This window comes from Rhopalosiphum padi, chromosome 2 (assembly GCF_020882245.1).
Source record: "Rhopalosiphum padi isolate XX-2018 chromosome 2, ASM2088224v1, whole genome shotgun sequence".
In the NCBI taxonomy this organism is placed as follows: Eukaryota; Metazoa; Arthropoda; class Insecta; order Hemiptera; family Aphididae; genus Rhopalosiphum; species Rhopalosiphum padi.
Genome location: NC_083598.1, coordinates 52971580 through 52998659, shown reverse-complemented (window position 1 = coordinate 52998659; position 27080 = coordinate 52971580). Strand labels below are relative to the sequence as shown.

At 25.1% G+C, this 27080-nt stretch overlaps 1 protein-coding gene across 2 annotated transcripts in view; it reads right to left on the bottom strand.

Moving 5' to 3' along the window:
- The window catches only part of LOC132920352 (regulating synaptic membrane exocytosis protein 1), a 187858-nt gene that overhangs the window by 121842 nt on the left and 38936 nt on the right, over positions 1 to 27080 (bottom strand). For both annotated transcript variants that reach the window (XM_060982679.1, XM_060982678.1), the window contains exons 3-4: positions 7560 to 7680; positions 2059 to 2170 (exon numbers count right to left, since the gene is read on the bottom strand). In XM_060982679.1, coding sequence (XP_060838662.1) covers positions 2059 to 2170; positions 7560 to 7680 — 233 coding nt within the window. The remainder of the gene's footprint in view (positions 1 to 2058; positions 2171 to 7559; positions 7681 to 27080) is intronic.

Below are 27080 nucleotides of genomic sequence, written 5' to 3'. Positions count from 1 at the left end.
GCATATATCCAACATAATTTTGATCTGTGTGTAGGTGTTTAAACTAGAGGTATTATTTGCATACAAAAATGTATTCCAAGCATCGTGGGTGTTTTCCTTTTAAGTTAACATTTATATATTTTTTAAACTCAAATTGATTTTACTTAAAATTACATTTTTAAAATCACTATTAATTTTTTTTATGTCGTATTTAATTTTTACGAATGCAGTAACTATGAATTTTAACTATGGAATTTTATAATTTTATTTAACAGTCGCCACAATTAAATCGTGATGGATCACACTTAAAATGCATAATATATTTATGTGTTAATTTATAAATACTTTTAAATAAGAAATTTAAAAAATATTTATAACATTTACAACGCCCAGAAACAACTTGTAAGTACACATTGATAATCCCAAATGTATTAGTAGATATATGTGTACTAAAATGTATATTCTTGAAAGGTTAAACGGTTTTTATTGTTCAGATGATTTCTTGTTCAGATCCTTGACCTACATTTTTGAACATTGAGTGTTGGCTCCACAATGTTGAAGATTTATTTCACAAAAAGATTAATAAGTGGAAAATTAAATACTATCAATAACGGTATTGGTTAGCATAAAACCATTAGGGAATAAAATATGAATAGTAAAGATTTAAAACTTGTTCCGATTAGCAAGATTATATCTTAGTTTGAAAAATATGCTTCCAGGATTATTAAACTTTAGGCAATTTGATATAAAACAAAACTTCTCTCTATATATATGTACACAAATAGGTAACTTACTAATCAATTGTTAAAATAAAAATCAGGCTATTAATTTTTAAACCTTGGCGCCTTAATCGATATTGGAATATCATGTTAAATTATATTTTACAAATTTTAATCGAGTACATACTCAGGCCATAAATTAATAAATCGCATTAACAATAACACGAGTATAATCTGTATATACAAACGTTTATGTACCTACTATATATTCTATTATGTATTCCTAAAATATTTAGTACTAAAATTTAAATGTTCAAATGTTTGACAACGTATAAGTAATGTAAAAATTATATAACTTGAAAATACAATTACAAATCATCCGATACATTCTTAAAAAAAAATAAAGTAAAATTTGAACAAAATTGTTGAAATCAGGTTCAATAAAATATTATGGTGTCATAACATAATGTAACAACTTTAATATCAAAATCCTATTATCATTAAGCCTATTTAAAATTAGTTATTGTTTATGAGATTATCAAATTTTCAAAGCCGTTAGCAAAAGCTATTTTTCGTCTTCATAATAATTAATTAATAAACAATGTGTTCGCAAGACACGTGTCATTGTTTTCACTTAAATCAGAATTGAAAGTTGGAAAGAAAGTAGTTCTAAAGAATTTACTTCAATTATTTGGTTTAATCACGATATAAGAACCTACTATGTTTTATAAATAGCTAATTAGAATTTATAAAATAATTTTTAATACTCAAAATATGATTAATTGTATTTAATGTCATTATAATATATTATTTTATAGAATGATTAAAGCGATAAAACTGTTATCGTTAGTTGCCAAAATAACAATTTCTTGCATTTTGTATTGTAGCATGTGATTTGGTTTAATATCCATATAATTTTTACAATTACATATTTTACTTTAATTATTAAAAGAAAGGATTAATTATTGATTTTGGTAAAAAAAAAATGTTTAATTCGCTAATTGTTTAATATTTTCATAGATCAATAATCTTACTAACGTACGTCGTATAATAATATTACTTCGAATAGATCATTTTTATATTTTAAGTATAACTTTACTAGCATTAATTTACAAAAAAATACACCAGTAAGCTTAATTTTAGAAAATCGTCAGAAAACATTATTTCAAAACAGCTTCAATTTTGATCATTTGTGAATGCAGTGATATAATATAAAATGGGTATATTTTATTAATAAAATAACATAACAATACGCCAAAAAACGCAGTTGCACTTTTTATGAATCCATTACTTTTTAAAACTAAATATTAATACTAACAATTATAATAATAGGATTTTATTATTTTTAAAAATGACTTACGCTGTTGTAGGTTGTTTATTAGAATTATCTTCTGGTGGAGACGCAGGACTAGAAGTAGGGCTACTCTCTGCAGGACTTTGACGACTACTAGCACTATTCAGCTTGGTGGTCACTGAAAAAAAGTTATTTTAAGCCATTATTTATTTTCCCCGTTTGTAATATAAAACTAACGATGATCATAATAATATTATTTTTCATTAACTTTTAAAAATAAAAATTTTAGAACATTTCTTAGTGATTATTATAAGCATGTATGTTAATATATAATACCCTGTATAAATATATTTTCTAAACTTATTAAAATTGTTAAATTAATACTAGTAATTTTTTTAAATTTGAATGTGTCATGATAAACAATAAACACTTATAATGATTACAATGCATGTGAAATTGTTCCGGTAAGAGGACAGAACGGTTTTCAAGTAACCCACAATCTAGTCATGACTTCAGAACTATAAAAAAAAAAAATGTTAAATGTTTCTTTATTTTTTCATGATTAAGTATAATTTTTAATTAACATATATTATATGTTTATAATAATGTGGAATATAGGCACAATATTTAATAGAAATTATAATGAATCCTAATAATATAAAATATTTAAATTCTTGTGAATAAATAATATATAATTTACCGTCAAAAAAAGGAAATCAACGCCAATAAGTAAATAATATAAATAGTATTAAATCAGGTTTTAGATAATACAAAAAAAAAAAGTGCAACTAACAATAAAAATACATATTGTGTGATTAAAAAACAGAAAAAACCATACAATTAGTAATGACAGTTGAATAAAATAAAGATACCGGATGTTGATACTTGACTAGTTTTGCACACTTTAACACAGGTTATTAATATATAAATGCTAATGGTATAATTACTAATTCAAATACATTTGCAATCAACTAACTATTATAAACAATTCGTATCCAAACCTTTTATTTTACTATAATATATTATATTAATAATATACGATTTAAACATTTAAAGTGAGTTATTACTTATTATAATAATTACCTACATACCTAGTAACTGCATATTGACATTTTAAACTACAAATTAAATTTAAATAAATTTATAAAAATAATACCTCTTTTTAAAAATGTTCCAAAAATAATCATATAATAATCAAAGATTAAATTACTCGTAACAAAAAAATTAAGACAAATATTTGGAGAGTTTTGTAAAATATTAGTTGTACAATTAATACACAATCATTTTTTACTCAAAATATACCATACATTCTATCGTTAAAAAATAAATATCGAATTGTTTTTACAAACTTTCAATGTTTTGTGTTCTATTTCACGCGTAGTGGGAGGGAGCTATTGGTTTTACAGTTTTTAGTTTATTATTATTTTTCAGAAAACACTTTTAGGGTAGTAAAACCACTCCAAAAGTTTTCATATAGTATATAGAATGTCAATCGATTCCAAATTGGGACGTAGATTATAGTTTGGGTATTTTAAAAGTTCACAATTCCCAATAGTACACACACACACACAAAAAAAAATCACCAAAGAAAACCACTAAAAAAAAACAGTGTTTTTTCAGCGTTTGTGATAATAATGTTGCTCCAAGTTGAATTTGACAACGTGAAAATTCTGATGCTTCCACCTGTTTTGGGACCTACCTAAATTACGAGAATTTCTATACTTTATATTTTGTAAATAGTTTAATTGGAAAATGAAGCGCCCGTATCTTTTGAAAATCACAGACGAAAAAAAAATAAAAATAATCGTTTATTGTTTTTGTTTGGATCATAAAGATTTACTAGTATAAATTTTGGTAAATTAAAATAAAATTCAATGGGATATAATATTATAAGTGATTTTTTTTTTGATTTTATCTTTACGTTTTTTTTCACACAACACCGGCTAGTAACATTACCCATTGGGTGCCATTAAAACGTTTCCGTCCCGTTAAACGATAATACCGTTTGGATGTTTACTTTCATTAGCTAATGAAAACTGCCCTTGTTGTCATCTTTATGTTTATTTTACTGTCCGTTAATAAATATCTGATACCTATGTGAATTATAAAAGTATCTATATCCTGGCTGATATCTTGAACATACATTTAAAATAGATAATATGAATGTGAATATATATATTTATATTTACTTTGTTTTAAGAACATATTAAAAAGTACCTAAAATTAAATTCTACTTCGTGGTTCTGACTATTTTTTTTTTTTTTTTAAATGGTGGGTTCTGAGTACATTTATTTTACATATATCAAATAATATACTTTATAACAATATGTCAAGTTATTGTTTTAACAATCAAAAGTGCCAAGGGACGCATTCTTATACAAAAAATTTAATATTCGAAATTTAAAATATTTAAAAAATAAAATACATATATTAATAATATATATTTAAGACTTGAATTATCTTTATCAAGATTTTAAAGTTTTATCTACATTAGTAGTGTTAGCTAAAAATTTTTAAAATAAATCTGAATAAATTCCATTGAAACCAAATCTAATCAAAATCATTTATTTTCGCTTTTAAATTTAATATTATCATAACACGACACCTTAACATTATCCTACATCCAGCTAAAAAAAGTGAGATGAATCAATCTCTATATTTCCTGTTTGGATTATTTACTTTACAGCCATGAAATAATAAATCCTAAATTAATAGTTTTATTTTCGTTTTAGAAATAAATAAGTAACGTTTTAGTGGTCTTAAAACAAGCTGAGCTTAATATTTCGTCTTAACGTCTTTATATATGGACGGGTGGGTATTTCAGTTGCCGTTGAAATTCAAGGCTGAAGTATCCATAGCCTCCTTCATTATAACGTTCTCTACTATATCTCGCTTTAATCTATCCCAAATTCCCTCAACGATCTTGTTTTTCTAAAAGTATCTACAATGATAAAATAATATAATATAATATTACAATATTGTGGAAACTCCGAAATTTAGATTTATAAATAAATATATGTAGTAAAACTTTAAATATTTTTAATATTAGCAATAATTTAAGTATGAAAATTAAAAATTAAAACCATTCAACACTTGTAGCACCTATATAACTAATATGTTTTGAAACAGAAAAGAATAATAACGGTAAAAATAATATCCAATTTCTTGGGATCAACAGAGAATAAGATAAAAAAAAATATTTCTCTGGTACTCTTTTCCACATGGGAAATCTCTACTTACACGGATGGCTATCCACATGATAGTTTTGGATTAACCTTAATCTATAATGCCACACCCATCCATTTACCGACGAATGAAAATGGTTTACAATCATTGGACCAACATTTTGTCTGCCAACATGAAAGTTAAAATAAGTTGTTTTTAATGGATCGATGAAAAAAAACAGACAAACTTACAATCTAAATTAGATTTTAAATTTTATCGAGTATAAGAGGTATAATAAAGTTATTTGTTTGCCATTATTTTTTTTTTTTATATATATATAATGTTCACACGACTGATAAACATTAATAATGTATGAATATAAAAAAATAATCGAAACGTTATTTTTTTCAAGATTGTTATTGTAAAAATGATAAAGTATTGGTAGGCACCTACTTGGCTAATAATAACAGTTCATCGTTATATTATAATCAAGATGATATTATCAAATTAAAAATACATTATTTACCCGAAAATATAATTACTTCATAGACCGTTTAGTTACATAGATTATATACTAACCATATCGCTCTCTAGGTTTCTACTTTCATCAATTGAAGCTTCTCTAATAGCACCATTTTTTTTTTCACAATAACTGGAGGATTGAGATACTTTTAATATTTAAAAATTGTATTCATTAACTAAGTACATATTATACATTAATACGACCAATACCTGCATTTCAATATTTCTCATAAATTACCTTAATACATATTATTGTACCCATTAAATTAACATAACGATTATAAATTTAATTTTAACTAGAAATAACTAACTGTATTATTATGATCGATTCTTGTTCAGTATTAAAATTTTTATATTTAAATAATCATGACATAATGAATTAAAAAAGTAAATACATATTATCACTTATTCAATGTATAAGTTCATATCAAATTATTATTATGTGGTTTTTGGAGAATTTACAATGTAAATTGTACACTAAATATAAATGTATTAACATAATTATCAGTACCACCATAGGTTAGTTCAATAAAGGATATAATCCGTGTATAATATTAAATTATTGAGGGTCTCTAAATAGCTTGGCTAATTTATAGATGACCAATAATTCAATCAAAAATAAATGAATTGGGTCTTAAAATTATATTAATAAATGCTTCGATAAATTCTTATATTTCTGTTTATGTACAAAAAGGTTTATTTTTTATTTTTACTTTTTGTATCTATAAGTATCCATCACTAGTTCTACGAATAATGTATTATTCATACTAAAGCTAAGCACTTAGAAAATATAGTAAATGTATTTTAATTTTAAATGATCATAATATTATCATTATTTTTAGACTTAAATTGATTATCTTAAATCCAATCAATTATTAAAAAATATAACTCAAATTGTTATATTAAATCGTATTATATTCTGAATCCACAAATTATTTTAATTTCATTGATATAGAATTAATTTAATGACTTTAAATGCTATTACATAAATGCTATAACAGATATTCATTAAATATATACTAGTGGCTAAAATATAATAAACAGTTGCCTAAAGAAACCTACAAATAGATTAAAATATTCACGAAACTAATAAGTTTAATTAGATTTATGAGATACATGATATTATCGTCATATGGAAGTTAAAATTAATATTTTTTAAAATAGCCATTAAATAGCAATTGCAACAAAAAAATTATTTGAGTTGAAATTGTAATAAAAAGTTTAACAGTGTAACTAATACTTATCAAATAAATTAATTTACGTAAATCAATGAAAAATTCAATATTTTTATAAATTAAGTATTTTTAAATTATTAAGCTAAATAAATCAATGATTATATCTAAGTATACTCTAAATGACGTGAATAAGAATTAATCAGTGAGAAGTTCATAAATGATATCATGTAATGATAAATTCAAATTTCTAAAAATGTTTTTAGCTTGAATAAAGTGAATTAAGTATATATAAAAATATGTAGTAGTATAAGTTATAAGTTATAATAGTAACTATGATAAATTGAAAATAATTTATTTCAAACTGTTTATTTATTCATTTTTTTATTTAAGTAAAACCTTGACAGTAATATAATTTCTGTATGCATTATACATAAGTATAAACATTCAAATTCAAACTTAGTACTTATGATTCATACATTTCAACATGGTTATTTCTATAATAATATTAAAATCGAATGAAATAGTTACACTTACACCAATACATATTACCAATAATTTCAAAAAATAAAATACTGTTATAAAATTTATTTTATGATATTTGTGTTAAAACTCATATCTTCTTAATATAAACATTAAATACTTATATATATATATATATGCAATAAAACAATTAAATATAATATAATACAAGTATAAATGCCTTACTTTTATCTTGTGCTGTCATTAAACTTGATGACAGAGTTTGCCGGATTTTACTGAATCTAGTACCTTGTTCTGGCACTGATGATTCAGACCCAGAGTTTGTTTCCGGCACAGGGGGCACGATCTAAAAATAATTAAATAGAAGTCAATTATATCGATTAACATAATCTAGCAAAAATGACTGAAGAATTGTTTCAAAAAAAAAAAAACGAACAGGTATCTACAATTTAAAAATACATTCCATTTATTGAACCCGTTTAATGATAAATATGGTAAAATCAACATTAAAATATTCATCATAATAATTTGTTGATGGACAAAATTTAATAATTAAAAATATAAATTTAATTCGGTTATGAATTTCAACAATTCTGAAGCAGAATTTATGAGCTAGGTTACTGGAAGTATTATATTTTTGTAGTAACATTATTTAAATTTAAATTTTAAAATCAAGATAAATATTAATATATTGATATATCATGTCATTAAATAAAAGCGTTTCTGGTTAAAAATCTATTAAAATTTAAGTAGGTCAAAAATTTTATTTTGATAATACTAACAGACTTAAATTTCAATCAACAATATTATTTATAGGAGTAATTAAAACGTGTAAAACATTCATATGACTCAAAAGTTTGTAAGAAAAAATTGTAGAACCGATTCACACAGAATTTAAAAATTATTTCATTTCTAAACATAGAAAAAATCTCAAATTAACTTTTTCGTATTTTTAATCTGCTATAAAATACATATAATAATATATATATATATATATTGTTATAAAAAGTAAAAATAAATTTCTTTCTAACTTTAAACTTTTTAAAGAGAATAAATGATGTAAAGGTTTACTTTACAACTTTATTCTCAGTTTTCAATTGGTGGATATTTAGTATAATCATAATCATAACGGAACGTGACTGAAATTAATCGAAAATAATTTTGGACATCTGTATTCCATGACAAGAAAAACGCAAAAACAAAATGATGTAAATTTAAATATAGCTTGGAAAGATACTTTTTATTTCTTTTAATTTATAGAAATATTCTCCTTTTATTCGTATTTTCATTTTTATCTTCTCACCGACACCTCGATTGCTTATAATAAATCACGAACAAACGTAAAACCAGGCATTTAGCTCACTGATTTATGAAAATCTGATTTCTTTTTTTTCGTCTTTGCCTATTTTATTTTTATTGACGGAAAATTACTTTTAAACACTTTATTTTATTCGTATATTGGGTTACGTGATCACTTTTCAGAAAAATGATTTTATTATAATTCATCACTGTAATTATTATCTTTACGATATTCCTAATAGAATCTAGAGAAAATATCTGATGAATATGTTAATAATTTAATAATGATTTCCAAGAGATTATTTTTATATTTTTGATAAAGTAAAAATGTTCGTCATTAAGTAAATATTTGACCAGAAAAATAAATGTTTGCTATCACAGTATGTTAATGTCATATATGTATTACCAGTTGCGTATGTCTAGAATTGTTTAAACATCAGATTTTCAAAACATAATAGACATTTTATATTATTTTAATAATTTTACTAAGATTATGTATATATATATATATATATTATATATATAGTCATTTATTATAATTAAAACTATCGTAATAACTCATTGCGTTGACGTACAAATTATAACCACTTTTAAAAATAAACAATATTACTATAATTTGAGAATGGAATGAAAATACCTCATGACATTAACTTGGATAAAATAAATAAAACACCTTTTATAACTGTATATTATGTACAAATTTAAGACAATATTTTATATAATTACCAAAATATCAGCATATTTTTATTTTACAAAATGTGCAAAATATAAAATATAAAATTACTACAAATATATTCCTTATTAATTTTATGAAGTTGTTTTTTTTTTTTTAATAATAAGTGAATATAACGTTATCTATTTTCTATTTTTAAATTACAATTTTACTATACCATTAAAATATTTTAAGCTTCTTAATAAATGTATCATAAATCAGATAATAAGACAAAAAACAGAACCATAGTATTTATTTTATTTTGAGAAGCCATATACTATATGGCTATAATTAGATTAAATGGTCTTTTTAATTTAAAATAAAAATGCCATGTAACAAAAAGTATTTTAATTATTTAAGATCGTATTGTTACGTTTTAAAATAATAAACAACAATTAAATTAGTTAATACATTTTACAGAGCAATTGTGTATTTTATATTGAACAAGTATTTGTCCATATATCTGATTTAGTCTTTTAATCAAATTTATAACCTATCAAATAAATAATTAATAATATTTTAAAATTTTAGAATTTAAACAATGTATTTTAAAACATTTATTCTTTAAAAAAAATATATTATTCACTAATTAAGTTAATATTCTGTGAGCTATGTGATATTATAATAATAAATGAAAATACTTCTATTTTAACAATATTCAAAAAATGTAACTAAGTTCATATCACATTTAATAATTAAAATTGTATTTTATAATAAGCTATATTATTTAAAACACATTATTTATTATACACAACAAATTGTATCGATTCAAATGTATATATTCAATTGAATGTAAAATGGCACTTTAAATGTTCAAATGCTCCCTACATCTACGTAAAAATCAGATATAAAACCTATATAATTAAAATCACATCTGAATTTACCTAACTTTTGTTCAATACATTTTATGTAATCTCCATTACATATGAAATGATCTACCAATTTAAATATCTGATATTTTTTTAAAAACATCTTGCGGATAAGTATTACTCAGGTTATATTTTAATATTATTCAACTCAATAATTAAACAATTTCCTTCAAATAAACTATGAATCTTTTAAAAAATAAACATAATGCAGCTATTTCATTTTTCAACAACTTCATCAGTTATGATCACAAATCACAATTATTAAAATTAACAAACTTCCTGAAAACTTCTGCTTATGCACATCAACTATTAATTTTTTACCAGTTCTTCTAGATATTGCCAAAGTTTGATACGATTTGACGTGAGAGACTTTTTTCTAACTAAAAATTATGTTTCCATCTCCTTGTTATCTAACATTAAAATCGTACATAGTCAACTACCTACCATCACGACCTACAACACTTAAAACAGTATTCTATTTCTGCTGACGTCCCTCAAGGCAGTGACATAGCTCCTTTCTTGTATAATATCTATACTTCAAACCAGCCCACGTTATAACATACAATCCTTTGAACTTACGCAGATAATACTGGTAAACCTACTACCCTTTTATCAACATATATTTTAGATTATTTCACCCCAAGTCTTCAACTGCAATTTCGCCTTGGTACTCTTTCTCGACAGTTTACAAACTGTAAAACTAAAAATTAAATTCATTTAAACTGCAATTTTACACCAGTAACAATCTGTAACCATGATTCCTCATTCAACTGAAGTTAAATTTCATTGGACACATACTATTCCTGTTCGTCTCATCTTCACTTCCATGCAAAACTATATTTCTAATTTCGACCAGCTGTAATCGGTCATTATCTTCCTATATATCTCATCAAACACACTTTCCAACTTGGCATTAAAATAACTTTATTCTCAGGTTTTTCGGACACAAAAATTATGAAATGTTTACCGTGTCTTTTTCTATTTTATACAGTATAGTATACTTTTGTTTTTTCAGAAAACATTCTCAATAAAAACTGATCGTTCAAATGTCTATAAGTTTTCCTAATTTTTCCTTATTCGAATAAATTTATTTAATAATTATCTTCTATTTGTTAGCGTTGCCTAAATTAAACTGAATACATTTAAAAACTATTTGTTATATTATAACAGTGTACAATCTAAAATAATAGTGTAAACGAACTGTAAGGCAATTTAAAAATAAATATTTACAAATATTGATTTTCTAACTTGATAATTTTTATCTTTTCTGAATTCCTGTAAACTTTATTTAAGAACAAAAATCAACTTTTGATCAATATTTTGAGATGGTATGATTGAGTTTGCATAGTGTTTGAAAAATTTATGCATAGGTAAAAAATTATTTTAAACGTACATTCTTGAATATACTTATGATTTGAATATCGGTTATATTTTATATGTAGTATGTACATACCTATATATACAGTAAACAAAACATATCTATAGAAATACATTTATATTTGTATTGAATACGGATAAAACATTAAACTAAAAAAAGTGAATCAACAAATTTAAAATAGATCGTCTGCAAAGAAATAGTCACATCAAAAATAAAATGCGATAAAAGCACGGCGTGAAGTACTTTTCATAAACTCAATTTTCCAGGAAGGAATAAACAAGATTTAGTTAGTAGAAAAGAAAAAACTCATATTTTATACTTGGGCACCCATTAAACGTTGTAATTTTTTTATATCATAAAAAAAATTACGAGTATAAGGAGAACCGCAGTTCAAAACAGCATTAATTCAGCAGGGCCTTCTATATAGTATACGAGTATAGCGTGTACGTTGTTATTATTTCCGAGTGATGGGGTCTAATTATGTTTGAATTTTTTACACGAACTTTTTTACCATCCACCCGACTCCACTCCCATCCAACCGTATTATCTATCATATTTTGTTGCCAATAACATGGCTTGTAAAAAACTGACATAAATTTACGTTCACCCGCCGTTTGGTTAAATTTGATATTAATGAACATCATTTATAGAATAAATGTATATAATATACAAATTCGTCTAAAAATAAAAATATACTGTATTAAGATCACTTATAATGAAAAAAATATATCTCTGTAGTGGATATGCATGATAAATAATTGTAATCACATAATTTAACATATCGACTCAGAACTAATCGATATTTTTTGCAAATTGGGTTTTTTAACATTTAAAGATCAACATGGCAAAAATAAATGCTTTCTAGACTTGGAGTTATTAAAATTGCTTAATAAATATATTTAATCGCTTCTATACAAAAAGCATATTATGAATTAAAATTTGTTCCGAGGTGGATCATCCGTTATTCCGTAGTTTATAAATAACTTAATTTTTAATTGTAAATTTAAATAATTTAGATTTAGGTACATGAGTGTAAAAAAAATGAATTTTCAATTTTATCATTATTAGATATAATTACCAACAATTAAGTGAATGGTTATAATTTATTTATTTCAGAACTATTAAGTAATGCAATTATTGACAAAAAAAGCTATAATATTATATTTAATCTAATTATTAGCATATGTATACCAATATTTTTATATTGCATGACTATGTTACATAGTATTAAAAATATTATACAATTTAATATAATTTCAGAATAATATATTTCTATTGAATACAAATTATTAAAAGATGATAATATTAAAACGATTATATAATTTAAGAAACATAGCCTATTTTTTTTTTATTCTAAATAAAACAAATAATTTATTCGTATTACACTAGTGTATATTTGCTTTCTTATAAAAATATTTCGGTTAGTAAAAATATTTCAAAATATCTACATCACACGTTATAATATATCGAAATCTTTATCTATATCATTAATTGTATATTACATAAGACTGTATGTTGTCCTAAATTATTCTAGTGGAATAAGGGGAGCCATAGATTTTACAATGATGTGTTTTTTTTTTTTTTTGTAAAACCATGAAAAAAAAGTATAATTCAGCACGTCATTTATAAACTATAAATTAAAACTCGTGTTACCTACTTCAAATCAATCATATTTTAAACTCTAATCAATTTTTTGGATAAAACTTCGAAAATGAAAAAATATAGTTAAAAATGTGTGCTGGTTTTTTTTTAATACATTTATTTAAATACAATTACCAACATCTCAATGCAGTTCTACATATCTATTAGAATAAAAATCAGTTAATATCCTCATTTTTAATACAATTTTTAATGTTACACTAATATAAGTCGTATTTATATAACATAAGAATGTTATCGAAAACATTTATCATTCAAAATAAAAATTAGTAGTTAAACAATTAGCTATTAATATTCCATTTTTCAAGAATATCGGAAAAAAATGTATTTTTTACTACTAGAAATATACCAAAATACAAAAATAACAAAACAATTTCTTGGTTAAAATAAAAATAGATATAGAAAAAATAATATAAAAAGACCCACATTAATATTATTGGTATAACTAGTTTATTTTACTTATAAATATCACTGCGCCAGTAAGGTGCTGGATATTATTAATTCTTAATTTTTTCTAAATTTTTAAAAATAAAAAAAACAGTCTGAAACCTTTTTCTTCCACTTCATAATTGACACAAAAAAAATGTGCATTTTTATTTCCGATAGTTTTAAATATTTGCTATAGCAGATATAAAACTTATGAGAAACTTGTATTCAATTTTCAGGCTTTTTATCTAGGAAAAAATATTTTAACCATAAATCAAAAAAAAATATATATATTACCTACCCATTATTTTTAAAAGTACATACTATAAAATGTTCATTTTTGACAACACAAAATACAAACTAGTTCCTATTTCCTATCAGAAATCACCATCAACATTCTGCAATCAAGACTTAGACACACAAAAAAACTCAAACATCATTGTAAAATTAATAGCTTCACTTAGAATCTAAAATTTCAAATATAAATAAATACCTATATAAAATCTATAATATATTCAAACAAAATAAACAATCACAAACATTTTCCTTCACTAGTAATTATAAAACAATAACACAAAATGTAAAAAATAACAGTTACATTTTGTATTTTCACATTTATACAACTCTTCTGACATTTGAATAATGTTTATAACCTTTTTTTTATGGTTGTATCCAATACATAATGCAGAAAAAAACTTAGAATATTTTATAAAATCATTAAAGTTTTAGTAGTTTTAAATTTTAACACATATATTATACTTCTATAGATATTTAGCTTTATAAAAAAACTAATAAATCGATTCGTTTGAAACTTTTAAATATTAAATAAATACCCCCTGAAAACCAAAACTTACCTTGAATGGATTAAAATTAGAAAATGTTTAAAGTAACCATAATTTATTCTCTTTATATTCACTACTTTAAAAAGGTCAAATAACACTTTTTATAAAAGAATACATCTCAATGTACTTAAAAAGTCATTCAATGACGAACACAATGACCATCTTGTTCGTTTGGGTATGGGGCGTGTTTTCTTTTATTGCATCGAGACATTCGTTTATTTTTTGCGGGTCAACACAAATAAGAATAATAATAAAAAAGAGCAATGAGCTGAACCTTTTAATATTAGACCAATCGTTTTGGATCTTTTGAAAAATACTAAACATAAAAATCAAACACAGAGTCACGGGATCAAAATTCCTAATATCGCCAAAAAAATATTTAACAAACAATGTAAAACTGAACATACTCGTACTTATAAAAGAATGATAATTTTTCGTATTTTGTATTATTACTATAAAAATATCAGCATGTTTTTATTAGTATTTAACCTAAATGTATTGACTATACACTGTATACAAATCATGTTATAATATAATTATTATTATAAACATTTTCGATATGAAAGTATATAGGTAGATTTTTTTTTTATAATAGATCGAAATGTTTAAAATATAACAATAATTACCTTTAATATTAATTTAAAAAAAATCCACCTTAACAAAATTAATAATATCTTACGATAAAATATAATAATAAATATTGATCAAACCTATTGTAAACCGCATTTTGGGTGAACTTATTTGATTGTAAGCGTGTTTAGCTGAGAAATAAGTTGATAACTTCTAATAGTCATGAAATCTCAAATAGATATGCACGCATTTTAGTATAACATTATCTACTTTATTTAATAATACCATTATATCCTTAACCATGACCTAATAATCCGGAATTATATTTTGTGATAGGTATACAATATTATATAAACGAAAAGAAGTTCTAATAATTTATTTCCATTTCTTTTATAAGTATATATATTAAAACTAAAACATTAAAGAAACTATGAATTGGTGAAACATTTAATTAAAACGATAACTGTTAAACACATTTTAGCGTTCGTTATGAACACTCGTAATTTATTTCATAATAGTAATATTATTTTCAATTATACTAATTGCTATAGAAAAAGGTAATATAATAGTCCAAAAGTTGTGAATTCGCAATAAATTATATAATTATTTTGAATGACCATATTATGATCCCAAAAAATCTTAAAGGCAAACTACCAATTAGGTATACATCCTATATCAAATAATACTGTTAATGAAAATAATAATTGTATTATTTCTTTGTATTGTTATAGTTAAATGAATTCTATCTTTTGTGTGTTATTTGTTACGAATTATTGTAATATAAATATATATTATTATCTAATACTACTTAATAATTTTCACATGTGGTTAAATAGCTGAAAATCAATTGAATTTTAAATAGAACATTTTTTATTTGATTTAAAGTAGTGCTTCTCAAACTGGGGGTTGTGGCTATATATAATTGGTGGAACATAAAATAAATAATATATACCTAACCTACTCCTTGTATGTCATGAAATATTTAATGATTTTGATTAGGCCCCCTTGATAGTTTCACATTAAATTTAGGGGGGCCCGTGACAAAACATTTTGAGAAGCATTGATTTAAAGAACCCAAAGGGCATAAATATTATAAATATTCTACAAATCATCTCTATAAACTTATCAAAACAAAATTAATTTTTCTCATTTTCCAGCATTATCTTATAAATAAATAGGAAAATACAACGGTAACACATACAAATTAATTTTATTTAAACGCAATGTTTATTATAATACTTTATTAATTATCTTTATAGTTTAATCAACAATAACAAATATTAAAATATTGTAAGCGCTTAATATAATTTCATATGTAGAAAACCTTCGATTTTGATTAATAAACACAATGTAAAACAAAATAAAATTGTACCTACATATCAAAATAAAAAATAAACTGAATAAAAATTATTAATTTTGTTTTCGTACTATAAAACAATCTATTAAATCAGATAAAAAAATATTTATTGACATCAGAAATGTTTCCAAATTTAATACATACACAAAACCTAATAGTAGTAATATATAAGTACCTAGTAAAATATAATATGTAAAATAAAAAAATTTAAAATTTACTTTAAATTACAGTAAACCTGTAAACGTGGCAAGTTTGAGACTCAAATTAGTAGCTATATTCAATTAATAGGTTAAACTTACTAATTAATTTCTATAACCACGACTAAATATACCTACATGGATACATATTATGTTATGTAAGATATTCAAGGAAATAAAATAGTGTAATGTTATAAATTTAGTTTTCAAATTAATAAGATCAAATCTGAAATAAAAAATTTAAAAATTAATCGAAAAATCATTAGGGTGAAGAAAAAATTGAATCATTTTATACGTGATAACCTTGTACTGGTAATCAATTTGTGTGAATCTGCACATGCTATTCAAAATTTACGCCAGTTGAATAATTAATGATTATGGTAATAATATTCAGAATAACAAGTTTTTGGTACTATTTACACTCATATATTATTGCATTAAATTTCAAATTATATAATATAATAATAATTATGATATACAACTATAGTATATTCTACAGAAAATATAACTTAATATTTATAATGACTTAACATTAATATCAAAATAAATGTATCCACATAATCTATTCTGTGATAAAAACTAACTACGTAACCGTTATATTTCTGACTATCAACCTTTTATAGACATTTTATCTGAAATTGTATTATAGTCTGTTTTTGTACATATTTTTAAAAAATCTATTGAGAAAATAAGTAATTTGTAATTATTTACACAAGAAAATGTTCATAATTTTTATAATACTGTTAAAATAAAATACTTAATTATTCGTGAATTTATATTTTTCACAAGTAATTGTTGTTATAAAATAGTACTGTTACGAAGTGTTTAAATGAAGTACAACACAGTAACCAAATTATTTTATTGAAATTAATAAAAAAAAATATAAGATATCATTGATATCATGTAAATCGTATAATATAAACGTATATTAATTTATATAATGTTATATACATGCATTTTTATCTGCAGAAAAAAATATCCTATATTTGGGACACTTTTGTCTTTCAATTTTCATCTCATCAATTGTTTTTCCTATATCCAATTAAACCATTATGGTCCACAATAATTTAATACCCTTACGTGTCTATAGTATAATAATATATGTGATATATTAGACTCAATAAGTAATATAAATATAATACAAATCAACCATAATGTACAATAATTTGATACTATATGTCGATATGTATATTACATCTTACTATCTTACTAAGGTTTTTTGAAGATACAATATATTAATATTAAACGTAAGTACAAATGCATAAAAAATAAGCTTTATATATGTGTATGCACTATACAAGCGTTACTGTTCCTAAAGTTCCTATTCTAAGAACCTGTAAATGCAAATTAAGGTTTCTAATACCCTAATGTGTCTTACCAATTACCTTTATTAGTTTCCCACCGCGTAATTCTGTGGATTTTGTCTAGCCAATAGTGATATAGAGGTTTGTTCAAGACTCATTTCGCCTGAATTGTGTCACAATGCATAGCATTTCAATTATAGCAATCTTACATAACTGACAAATCTAAATAGTAGACACCTCCACAAATAGCATATAAATAAACATTTTTTTGAAATAATACTACAAACTTTCTACAAACTGAAGCCTTTGATAGTACACACAATTTTAGCGACCAGGAGTGCCCGCTATTTAGAGGTTTTACTATATATGCATTTGCGGATGACTACTCAAAAACGATTAGTTATATTAGATTAACTTATAAATCAAAATTTGTGGACGGAATTTCATTAAGTTACTTACTCAATGGTTGTATAAAAAAACCGACGTGAACTGGACAGCAACGAATGGGACTCGGGAAAACCATACAACGAAGATGGTCACTAATCAACCATTTTTGCATCATCATTCGTGTATGCATCAAATATAGTGCTGTGCAGTGGTGAAACGAGTCTTAATCACATTTGGCCCGATGACTCCGATTTTCCGAATATTAAGAGAAGGACACACGCAGTCATAGGTTTTTTCTTTAGAGTAGGTTAGGAAATTTCACAGAAGCTTTGATAAAAATATTATCATGTATTGTGCTGCATGACAATTTATAATAACTATTTCATAATATGAATATCAAGGAATATCATAGATTATCGTTGGCTCATTTCTAAGCCGGTGACACATACTATGTGTGTAGTGTGTACTATTTTTTAATAAAACAAAAATGCACAAGTTAAGTGCCCGATTTAAGTTAAAAAATATGAGCATCTTAAACGGCGTAATAAACAAAATAAAATATTAATTAAATTACTCATTTAATCTGACACATTTATATCAACGCCGCACAGTGATCTTGCTGCTAAATACTACTAATTTTCAACCACATCGTAAATGAATTCTGTTTTTTTATACAATTTGAATTATGAATGTATTATGTTAAATTAATTTGAAAAAGTTTTGTAATTAATTAGTTTTTGAACTACTTATATATTTGACAAATAATTCACAAGATAATAATATATGGATTCATTTAATTTAATTTAGTTTTATATTCCATCGTTTTATTTTAAATTCTATAAACATAATTTCTAATTAATAATATCTATATCTATATTTATTATTTTCAACAATTATTATCTTATAATATACATATTACATATCTAATATTTAAATTTAAAAAAATAAATTTAAATGCATGAACTTAATCGATAAATTAACGCTAAAATAATATTGTGTTATATCTCAGAATATGGTTAATTTATTGAATCGCTAGCAATACCATCTGCATAATATTAAATCGATATAATGAAAAAAACAATATATATTACGATAATTATTTTACATTACTTATTAATTTTTTTTTTATTACGGACAAATTATTTTAAATACGACACGTCTTTGTATAACCTATATTACATTAAATCTTTAGTCCCATATACGTATAATTTTAGACAAAACTACACTGTATTATTATAATAATAAATTGAGCCCATCGATTAAATTTTTCAAAGAATAATATTATGTTGGTCACTCGTATTCTATATTTGTAATCTAATACGTTTATTGTATTACATGTATAACCATTGGAAATTGTCCATCATAGTAAAAATGATTCAATAGTCTAACTGTTGTTTGACTTTATGACACGTTCATAGAAAAAATAATATAAGTTTACCCAATGTTTTAAATGAGACTTTTAAACCGATTTGAATGGGAAAAACTAAAAAGGCAACCGCTATAGACTTATAACTACAACAAGTGATATGTATATTTTAATAAAGTGTCGTCGCAGTTGTTCAGTCATGACGTTATCGCGTTCCAAGATTGATTATAGGGTTAAGTGTTTTCAACTGAAAACAGATACCATCTTTATAGCGGTGTTCGTGTTGTAACAGCTGACATGTTTATGATTCGATACCATAAAAGTACAAATATGGTATGTGCCATAAATTAACACTATGACATTATATAATAAGCTTATGAAAAGTTTTGTGCATTTGAACTAGATGAAAATTAGCTACCAATAGCCATTTGAACGCAAAATATACACAAATGTGTATGAGTATATGACCTATCTGATCGTTTTTCAAAAATCTTTCGTTAGTTTGAGTTAGGTTAGATGCGTGTCACGAAAATATAAAACAAACAATGGTGCCGACCGTGTATTATAATACTATTACGCATATATTGTATATTATGTTTAGGTTGGTCAAGTCATTGTGATGTTATGCTATTAATTATTATGGTATTCGCGACAACGATTTACACTTTAATATAAAATCACATTTTACTTTTACAAGGCAAACTTCAAAATCACAACGAAACTCTCGGCCAAACTTATAATAATTAAGCCCAAACAGTTACGGTATCAAAAGGTCAGTGGAAACGAATCCATTGCACAATAGATATTATCGGAGCTAATACAAACTTATTAGTTTCTATAAGGAAAACGTGATTTTCATTGGACTTTCAGTCAAACACCTATCGAACCCAACAAATACTGACGTTTTTATGACTAATTTTATATGCGCTGATACGCACTTGTAAACGCAACAACAACGGCGGCGGTGGCGATAACAACAGTGTGTCGTGTGCGTCGTTATTCGTTTGATTACGTGTCAGTAGATACGAATGGTATACGATAATAATAATAATAATAATATATTATTAGAGTTAGTGAAGTGGACGCTAAAGCGGAATAGGCAAAACAGGACGACGACAATGACAATGATGACAACATGACGACGAGTTAGGTTTTTTGGTCGTCAGATAATAATATTGCGGAGAGCGCAACTGGTAGGCGAACTCTGCCGCCCGTTCGTAGACTATAGCGCGTTACGCTAGCGATCGGGTGGAAAGGGCGGGTGACCGGGAAAAACGGATACCGAAGCTGCCGGGGTAACGGCGTCGGCAGCAGCGCCAGCACCAGCACCAGCAGCGGCGGCGGCAGCAGCAGCAGCAACGTGAGCGGCGGCAGCGGTGACGGTGCGGAGGAAACGCAGTGGACGAGGTGGACGCGCGAGGTGGACACGTGAGGTGGACGAGGTGGTTGCCCAGAGGTATAGAGAGCGCGTTATCCAGGGTTGTTGTGAACGTATTGATTATGGCGTGGCGCGCGCGATGCACACGCCGCCGTCAGCGGCGCGGCGGCGGCAACGACGACGACGATGACGACGACGACTACAACTACTACTACACCGCGGCCGCGGTACGGGTCGTTCCCGGGACCATCTGCCTCGCCGCCGTCCCACGCGTCCCGTTGCCGCTCACACGCAGACCACCGCCCGGGCAACCACCTCTGTCTGTGTGCGTATTATTATTATTATTATTATTATTATTATTACACGCACATCGCGCGCGCGGTCGCCGTCGTCGGTTTTCGTGATCGTTCCCCGCGCGTAACAGGTAAAGGCTGTGCGCTCCGACGTTGCCGCGGAACACGCGCGTCCCGTGCGCAATATAATATAATATAATTATTATGATAACGCACCGTGTACAAATAATAATAATAATAATATTATTATTATATAAATGTGCATAGTATAATAGTACGCTCGAGCACTATAATATTATAGTGTACGACGTGGTCGCCTAAAGTGCACCGGCAACAGACTATAACTACCGCCGCCGCCGCCGCTCGACCACCGCAATAGCACCTACACCTCCTACTGCGTCTTCCCAATATTATTATACGTCTATTTCATGTATCGTTCAGCATATTATATTACCATTATACGATATTGTCGTTACGCGGTTCGCCCGCTACGCAAGTACAACACGTACATAATATATAATAAACGTGCGAGCAAATAGATTATTATTATAATGATGTGCGCGTTACACACGCGTTTAAATTTTGTTAGGTTTCGATTCCCTGAGAACGCGGTCACCATTTTTTTTTGCTCGAAAAATAAAAATCCGACAATACGATGTGCCGTTGTCAAAAACACTTCGAAGATCACTGCTCGAGAACACAAGAAACACAATAATTTGTACCGAAATTGGTCTATATTAGTAGGTATAGGTAATTTGGTACTATACACGTTTCCCCCCGAAACAAGCTTAAAGAACAGTTTTAAACATGTATCTTGTATATTATTTATTTATTAGTGTAGAATCATATATCGTTTTTTTAAATAAGATTATTATTATTATATTTATTGTAATAAATAATAGTTATTGTTTTAAAAGAAAATTATTTACTAGTTAAAAAGTCGGTAATATATACTACGCATGCAACAAGTATAGAATACTAAAAAATAGTAAGACTAACTTTGATGTAATTTGTGTCCATAGATTTTGCAACGAACTGGGTTCGGATTAAGTAAACGACTTTTAAGAAAATTCAAAACTTCAAAATGAAGTATATTGGAATAAAATGCAACCTGTATTATGAGTATATGATATTTTATTTTAATTAATCAACGCCAAACGGTAATTACAAAAGTTGATATTGCTAGAACGATGTGACAAGTAAATGTTGAAGTTAAGTGGTTTATCCACCACACAAGTACAATACGTACATAATTATTATAAATACAATCACATATATTATTATTATATTATCATAGATATTATGATTATATGCACATTACGTGTACCTATGTTTAAATCTCCGTACATTTCGATTCCATAAGAATGCATTCGCCACTTTTTTGCTCGAAAATTATAAATCTTGATAATACGTTATACCGTTGGACAACACTTTGAGGATCACTACCCAAGAGCATAAGAAAAGCAATAATTTGTACCAAAATTAGTTCATATAATTATGTAATTTAGTAGCATATATGAATGTATTATAATAAATAATTGTTATTGTTTTAAAGAAAATTATTTTCATGACAATAAATAGGTAATATGCTACATATGCAACAATAAGTATATTACAATTTATACTAAGCAATAGTACAACTATTTTTGATTTGATATTTGTCCATAAATTTTGTAACGAAAGTAGGTCCAGACTATGTAAATAATTAAAAAAAAATTCAATACTCCAAAAAGAAATAACTTGGAGTAAAATGATAGTATCGAAAGTATTTTTCTTTTTATTGTGTAACCTCAAAATTGTAATATTAAAAAATGATTTTTATATTTTAAAATCAATATTACCTATATATTATTTTTATTTGTATGTACAAAATAATCAAACAACTAACGTTAGAACTAATATTTTAGTATACTAAAAAAACTAATTGAAATGTTTGATAAATATTGTTCAAAACTAAATTGAATAGGTTTAAATGTTTTAATAAATAATTTAATTTTGTCATATTTTATTTAAATTATAGCGGTTAATATAGTTTAATAAATTGGATTAGCCAAATACAAAAATATCTTATAACTTTTTGAATTTTTTTTCACTTAATAATTTATACTCAATCAAATGTATGATATTTTTTACATCTTTAAGTCAATTATTATTAAATACATAAACATATACTTACTAAACAACTAAAAATATAGATAAAATAAAAAACGATAAACTTAATTATGCATATCACAATTTCAATTAAATAGTTTTATCAAATAGATTGATTTTAAAATACTATCATTCTAATGTATATCAAAAAAGGAAAAAAATTAGTAAACTGTTAATTGAGATCAGCTACTCTAGTGTTGTCTCGGACAGAAAAATGTTTTTCGTATTAAAATAACTATTAAATAATTTACTACTTAATCATTTTAAATTATAAATATCAAATTAACCTTATACAGTTATACCTAGTTATGATACAATAAATCGATAAAACAAGAAAAATACCATTAAGTACCAGGATTGTGTTTACTGATGAATGATGATTTACAAATGTAGTGTATAATTTGTGTTCAAAAATAATAGGTACGAATGAATAGAAGTGCATTAGTCTAAGTCTAAGTATTGGTCTTTTCAAGATAAATACTTTCACAATTACACTATATCACTGCGGTAAGCAGCTTGATTGTAGTGCATACACTATATTATGCAAAATAATATTACCACAACTGCGGAAACAATAATATCACCACAGCCACTGCGGAATTTACAACGCCGAAAATATGTATGCATTATGCATATCTTTTTTAATAATTAACAAGTCATCCTCAAAAATATTGTAAATTAAAAAACTGCAAAACTTTAGTTTTGTTTCACCTTTAAAAAATAGTCGCCCTTTAAAATGTAATTGTTGATACGGAGAAATTGCGCTCTTTGCCCACGCCCTATATAACACAACATTGTATCCGTCTTCTGGGCGTCTATAAATAACCCACCATAGCAGTTGATCACACATAATATAATATTGTTGTACATTGAATATTTATTATTATTATTTCTTTAATAATAGACTATTATCATTATTAACTATATTAACTGTATTTTTTATTATAATAACGATTTTAAAAATTTTAATTTTTTTTTGGAAATAGCCTTTTTTAAACAATATTATTTTTTTGAATATCAGATGCTTATATGGTTTGAGACAATTTAAAAAGCATTTAAATTAACCTTATTCATTTTACAATACATGAGTGATTTTTTTTACTTTTAAAATAAAAAAAACAATTTATCTCCAATTCTCTAACATAAATATAGTAGCAAACCCCAAAACGATGTTCCCGTGGGACTGATTCTCAACAAAGGAAAGTCAACTACTAACTCTTAATATCGGTATCTTATTGACTATTGTATTTTTTTTTATAATTTTCACAAATTTACCTATTTTAGCAATAACAATAATAGTCATTTTAATTATTATATTAATAATATTTCATATCTCAACACTAGCTTTAGCTCTATAGACGATAAAGGTTTTTGATGTATGATAGTCATAATATTATATTGTCTATTGTTTAAAGGTTTGATAATAAAAAAGCAAACAATATATTATGGATTACTACCTTTGTTCGTTTTAATGAAAAAACATTTGCAGACGAATTGTGTTAGTTTTTGCATTTATTTTTAAATTAAAGTACGTCTAAAAAGAAGTTGGTGTTTTAATTTTAGTCAGTATACATCTATCATAATAACAGCATTCATTATTCGTAGGTATATCATAATGTATAATACACTGTCATCAATAATAATTACATGTAATAGTTATAATTTTTTGACCATTCTCTACATATACGTAATGAGATAAAGAATAATTTTTATATTTAAGTATAATAGAACTATTAAACTTGAAAAAAAAAATATAAAAACGTAAGCTCAAACAATAGTCTTAATTAATCGTTTTAATAATAAAGTATTAAATAGTAGGTACAACTGAATACAAGATTTATAAAATATTATATTTCCCACTGTTTTATAAGCCCCACAAAATATACACGTTAATTAATGAATCTACTCATAATTTAACCGATTTTTTTTAAATAGGTGAACCAATGTTATAAAACATACCAATAAAAAGTGATATTGTAACTAGAGACATCGAAAAAGCTTGTGGATTATTTCCACCTTCGTATGAACCTTCATTGGTAAAATGGTAACTAATAACGATACTATATTATATCAAATAAAATATATACTTCGTCATAAAACGAAACAGGAAAATACACTGGAGAAGCTTTTGAATATTTCTGAATCGTTAAAAAATCTTGTTTCTTTAGCAAATTCACTTTATCGATTAGCTTTTAGATAGCTCTTGTATAATGTTCAAACATTTTTACCCAGTGATAACTTTTTTATCCATATTTATCGAAAAAAATTAAACAAAATTAAAAATTTTAAATGTATACAAATACTTCAAAAAGATCCAAAATGCAATGTACATTTTTTTCATCAAAAAATAATTTGGACATTTGGTGAATAGTTTAAGTATCTACGGTTACATTTTGTTTTTGAATTACAACAAATAACAAAATCGATTTTGTCTTGTATTGATGTCCGTAAAATATAATGGGAATTCCATTTTTCTTTAGTTTCTTTTTTTTGTTTTTCGTGGTTATTTTTAAAAGTATAATTAGATTTAGTTTGCAACCAGAAACTGCCCCCAAAGTTAAAAACCACACACCTTTGTAAAATCGATACATTCATCGGAGCGATCAGGATCAAGAATCATATTTTTAACTCAAACACAATTATATTCAATTCAATAAACAATACTCACATCTTAATTTTTGATTTATTGAAATGATATGATGTTTTAATTAGATTAAATATTTTTTTTATTAGGTATAAATTATTTTCTACGTTCAAACAAAGATTTGTAAACTGACTTTAATACCACTGCATAGCGGGTATTGTCACATTTATTTTAAAATACGCCAAATTGGAGAATACTTAACCTAGTTTTAAATAGTCAACTATTGTGAACTATGAAGAAGAACTTCGTACCTAAGTACTAATCATTAAAATCACTTATAACAAAAACAATTATACTTTTCAACTGAACGAATCATCGTTTATTTAAATGTATTTTAGTAATCTTTTTAGAACCAATAAGAAACATAGAGTTTCTAACAGTACATCACCATAACTATTTCAAAATGAAAAAAATCTCACAACAACTTTAACTAATGATAAGAATTTTTAACCAGATTAACTGTACCAATGAAATTACGAGTACTAGTGCAGATTCATTATTCAAAAACTTGTCTATTATGGCAATAGATTAGACCATGATAATATGTACATAATTATTCATCGAATATGCTCACCACCGTGTTTTCTTTTAATAATAAATTTATTCAAATTTAATTTTTAGTATATTTAAATAAATTACTTACAAACCTATTAAAAAAAAAAAATCAATTTAATAATAAAATAATAATAACATTTTTTTAATTAGGTGCAAAAGATATTTACAATCTGTATACACAGTATTGAATATATTAATATATAATTCAATAAGTAAATACGTTGACAACTAAAGTACTAGACTTGGAAAACGTGAGGGTTTGGCGCAACCATCAACACTATTTCCAAGTTAAGTGCATCGTATTTTTGAAAATATTAACGTATATCCAATCAACAATTTTTTTTATCATTATTCAAAAA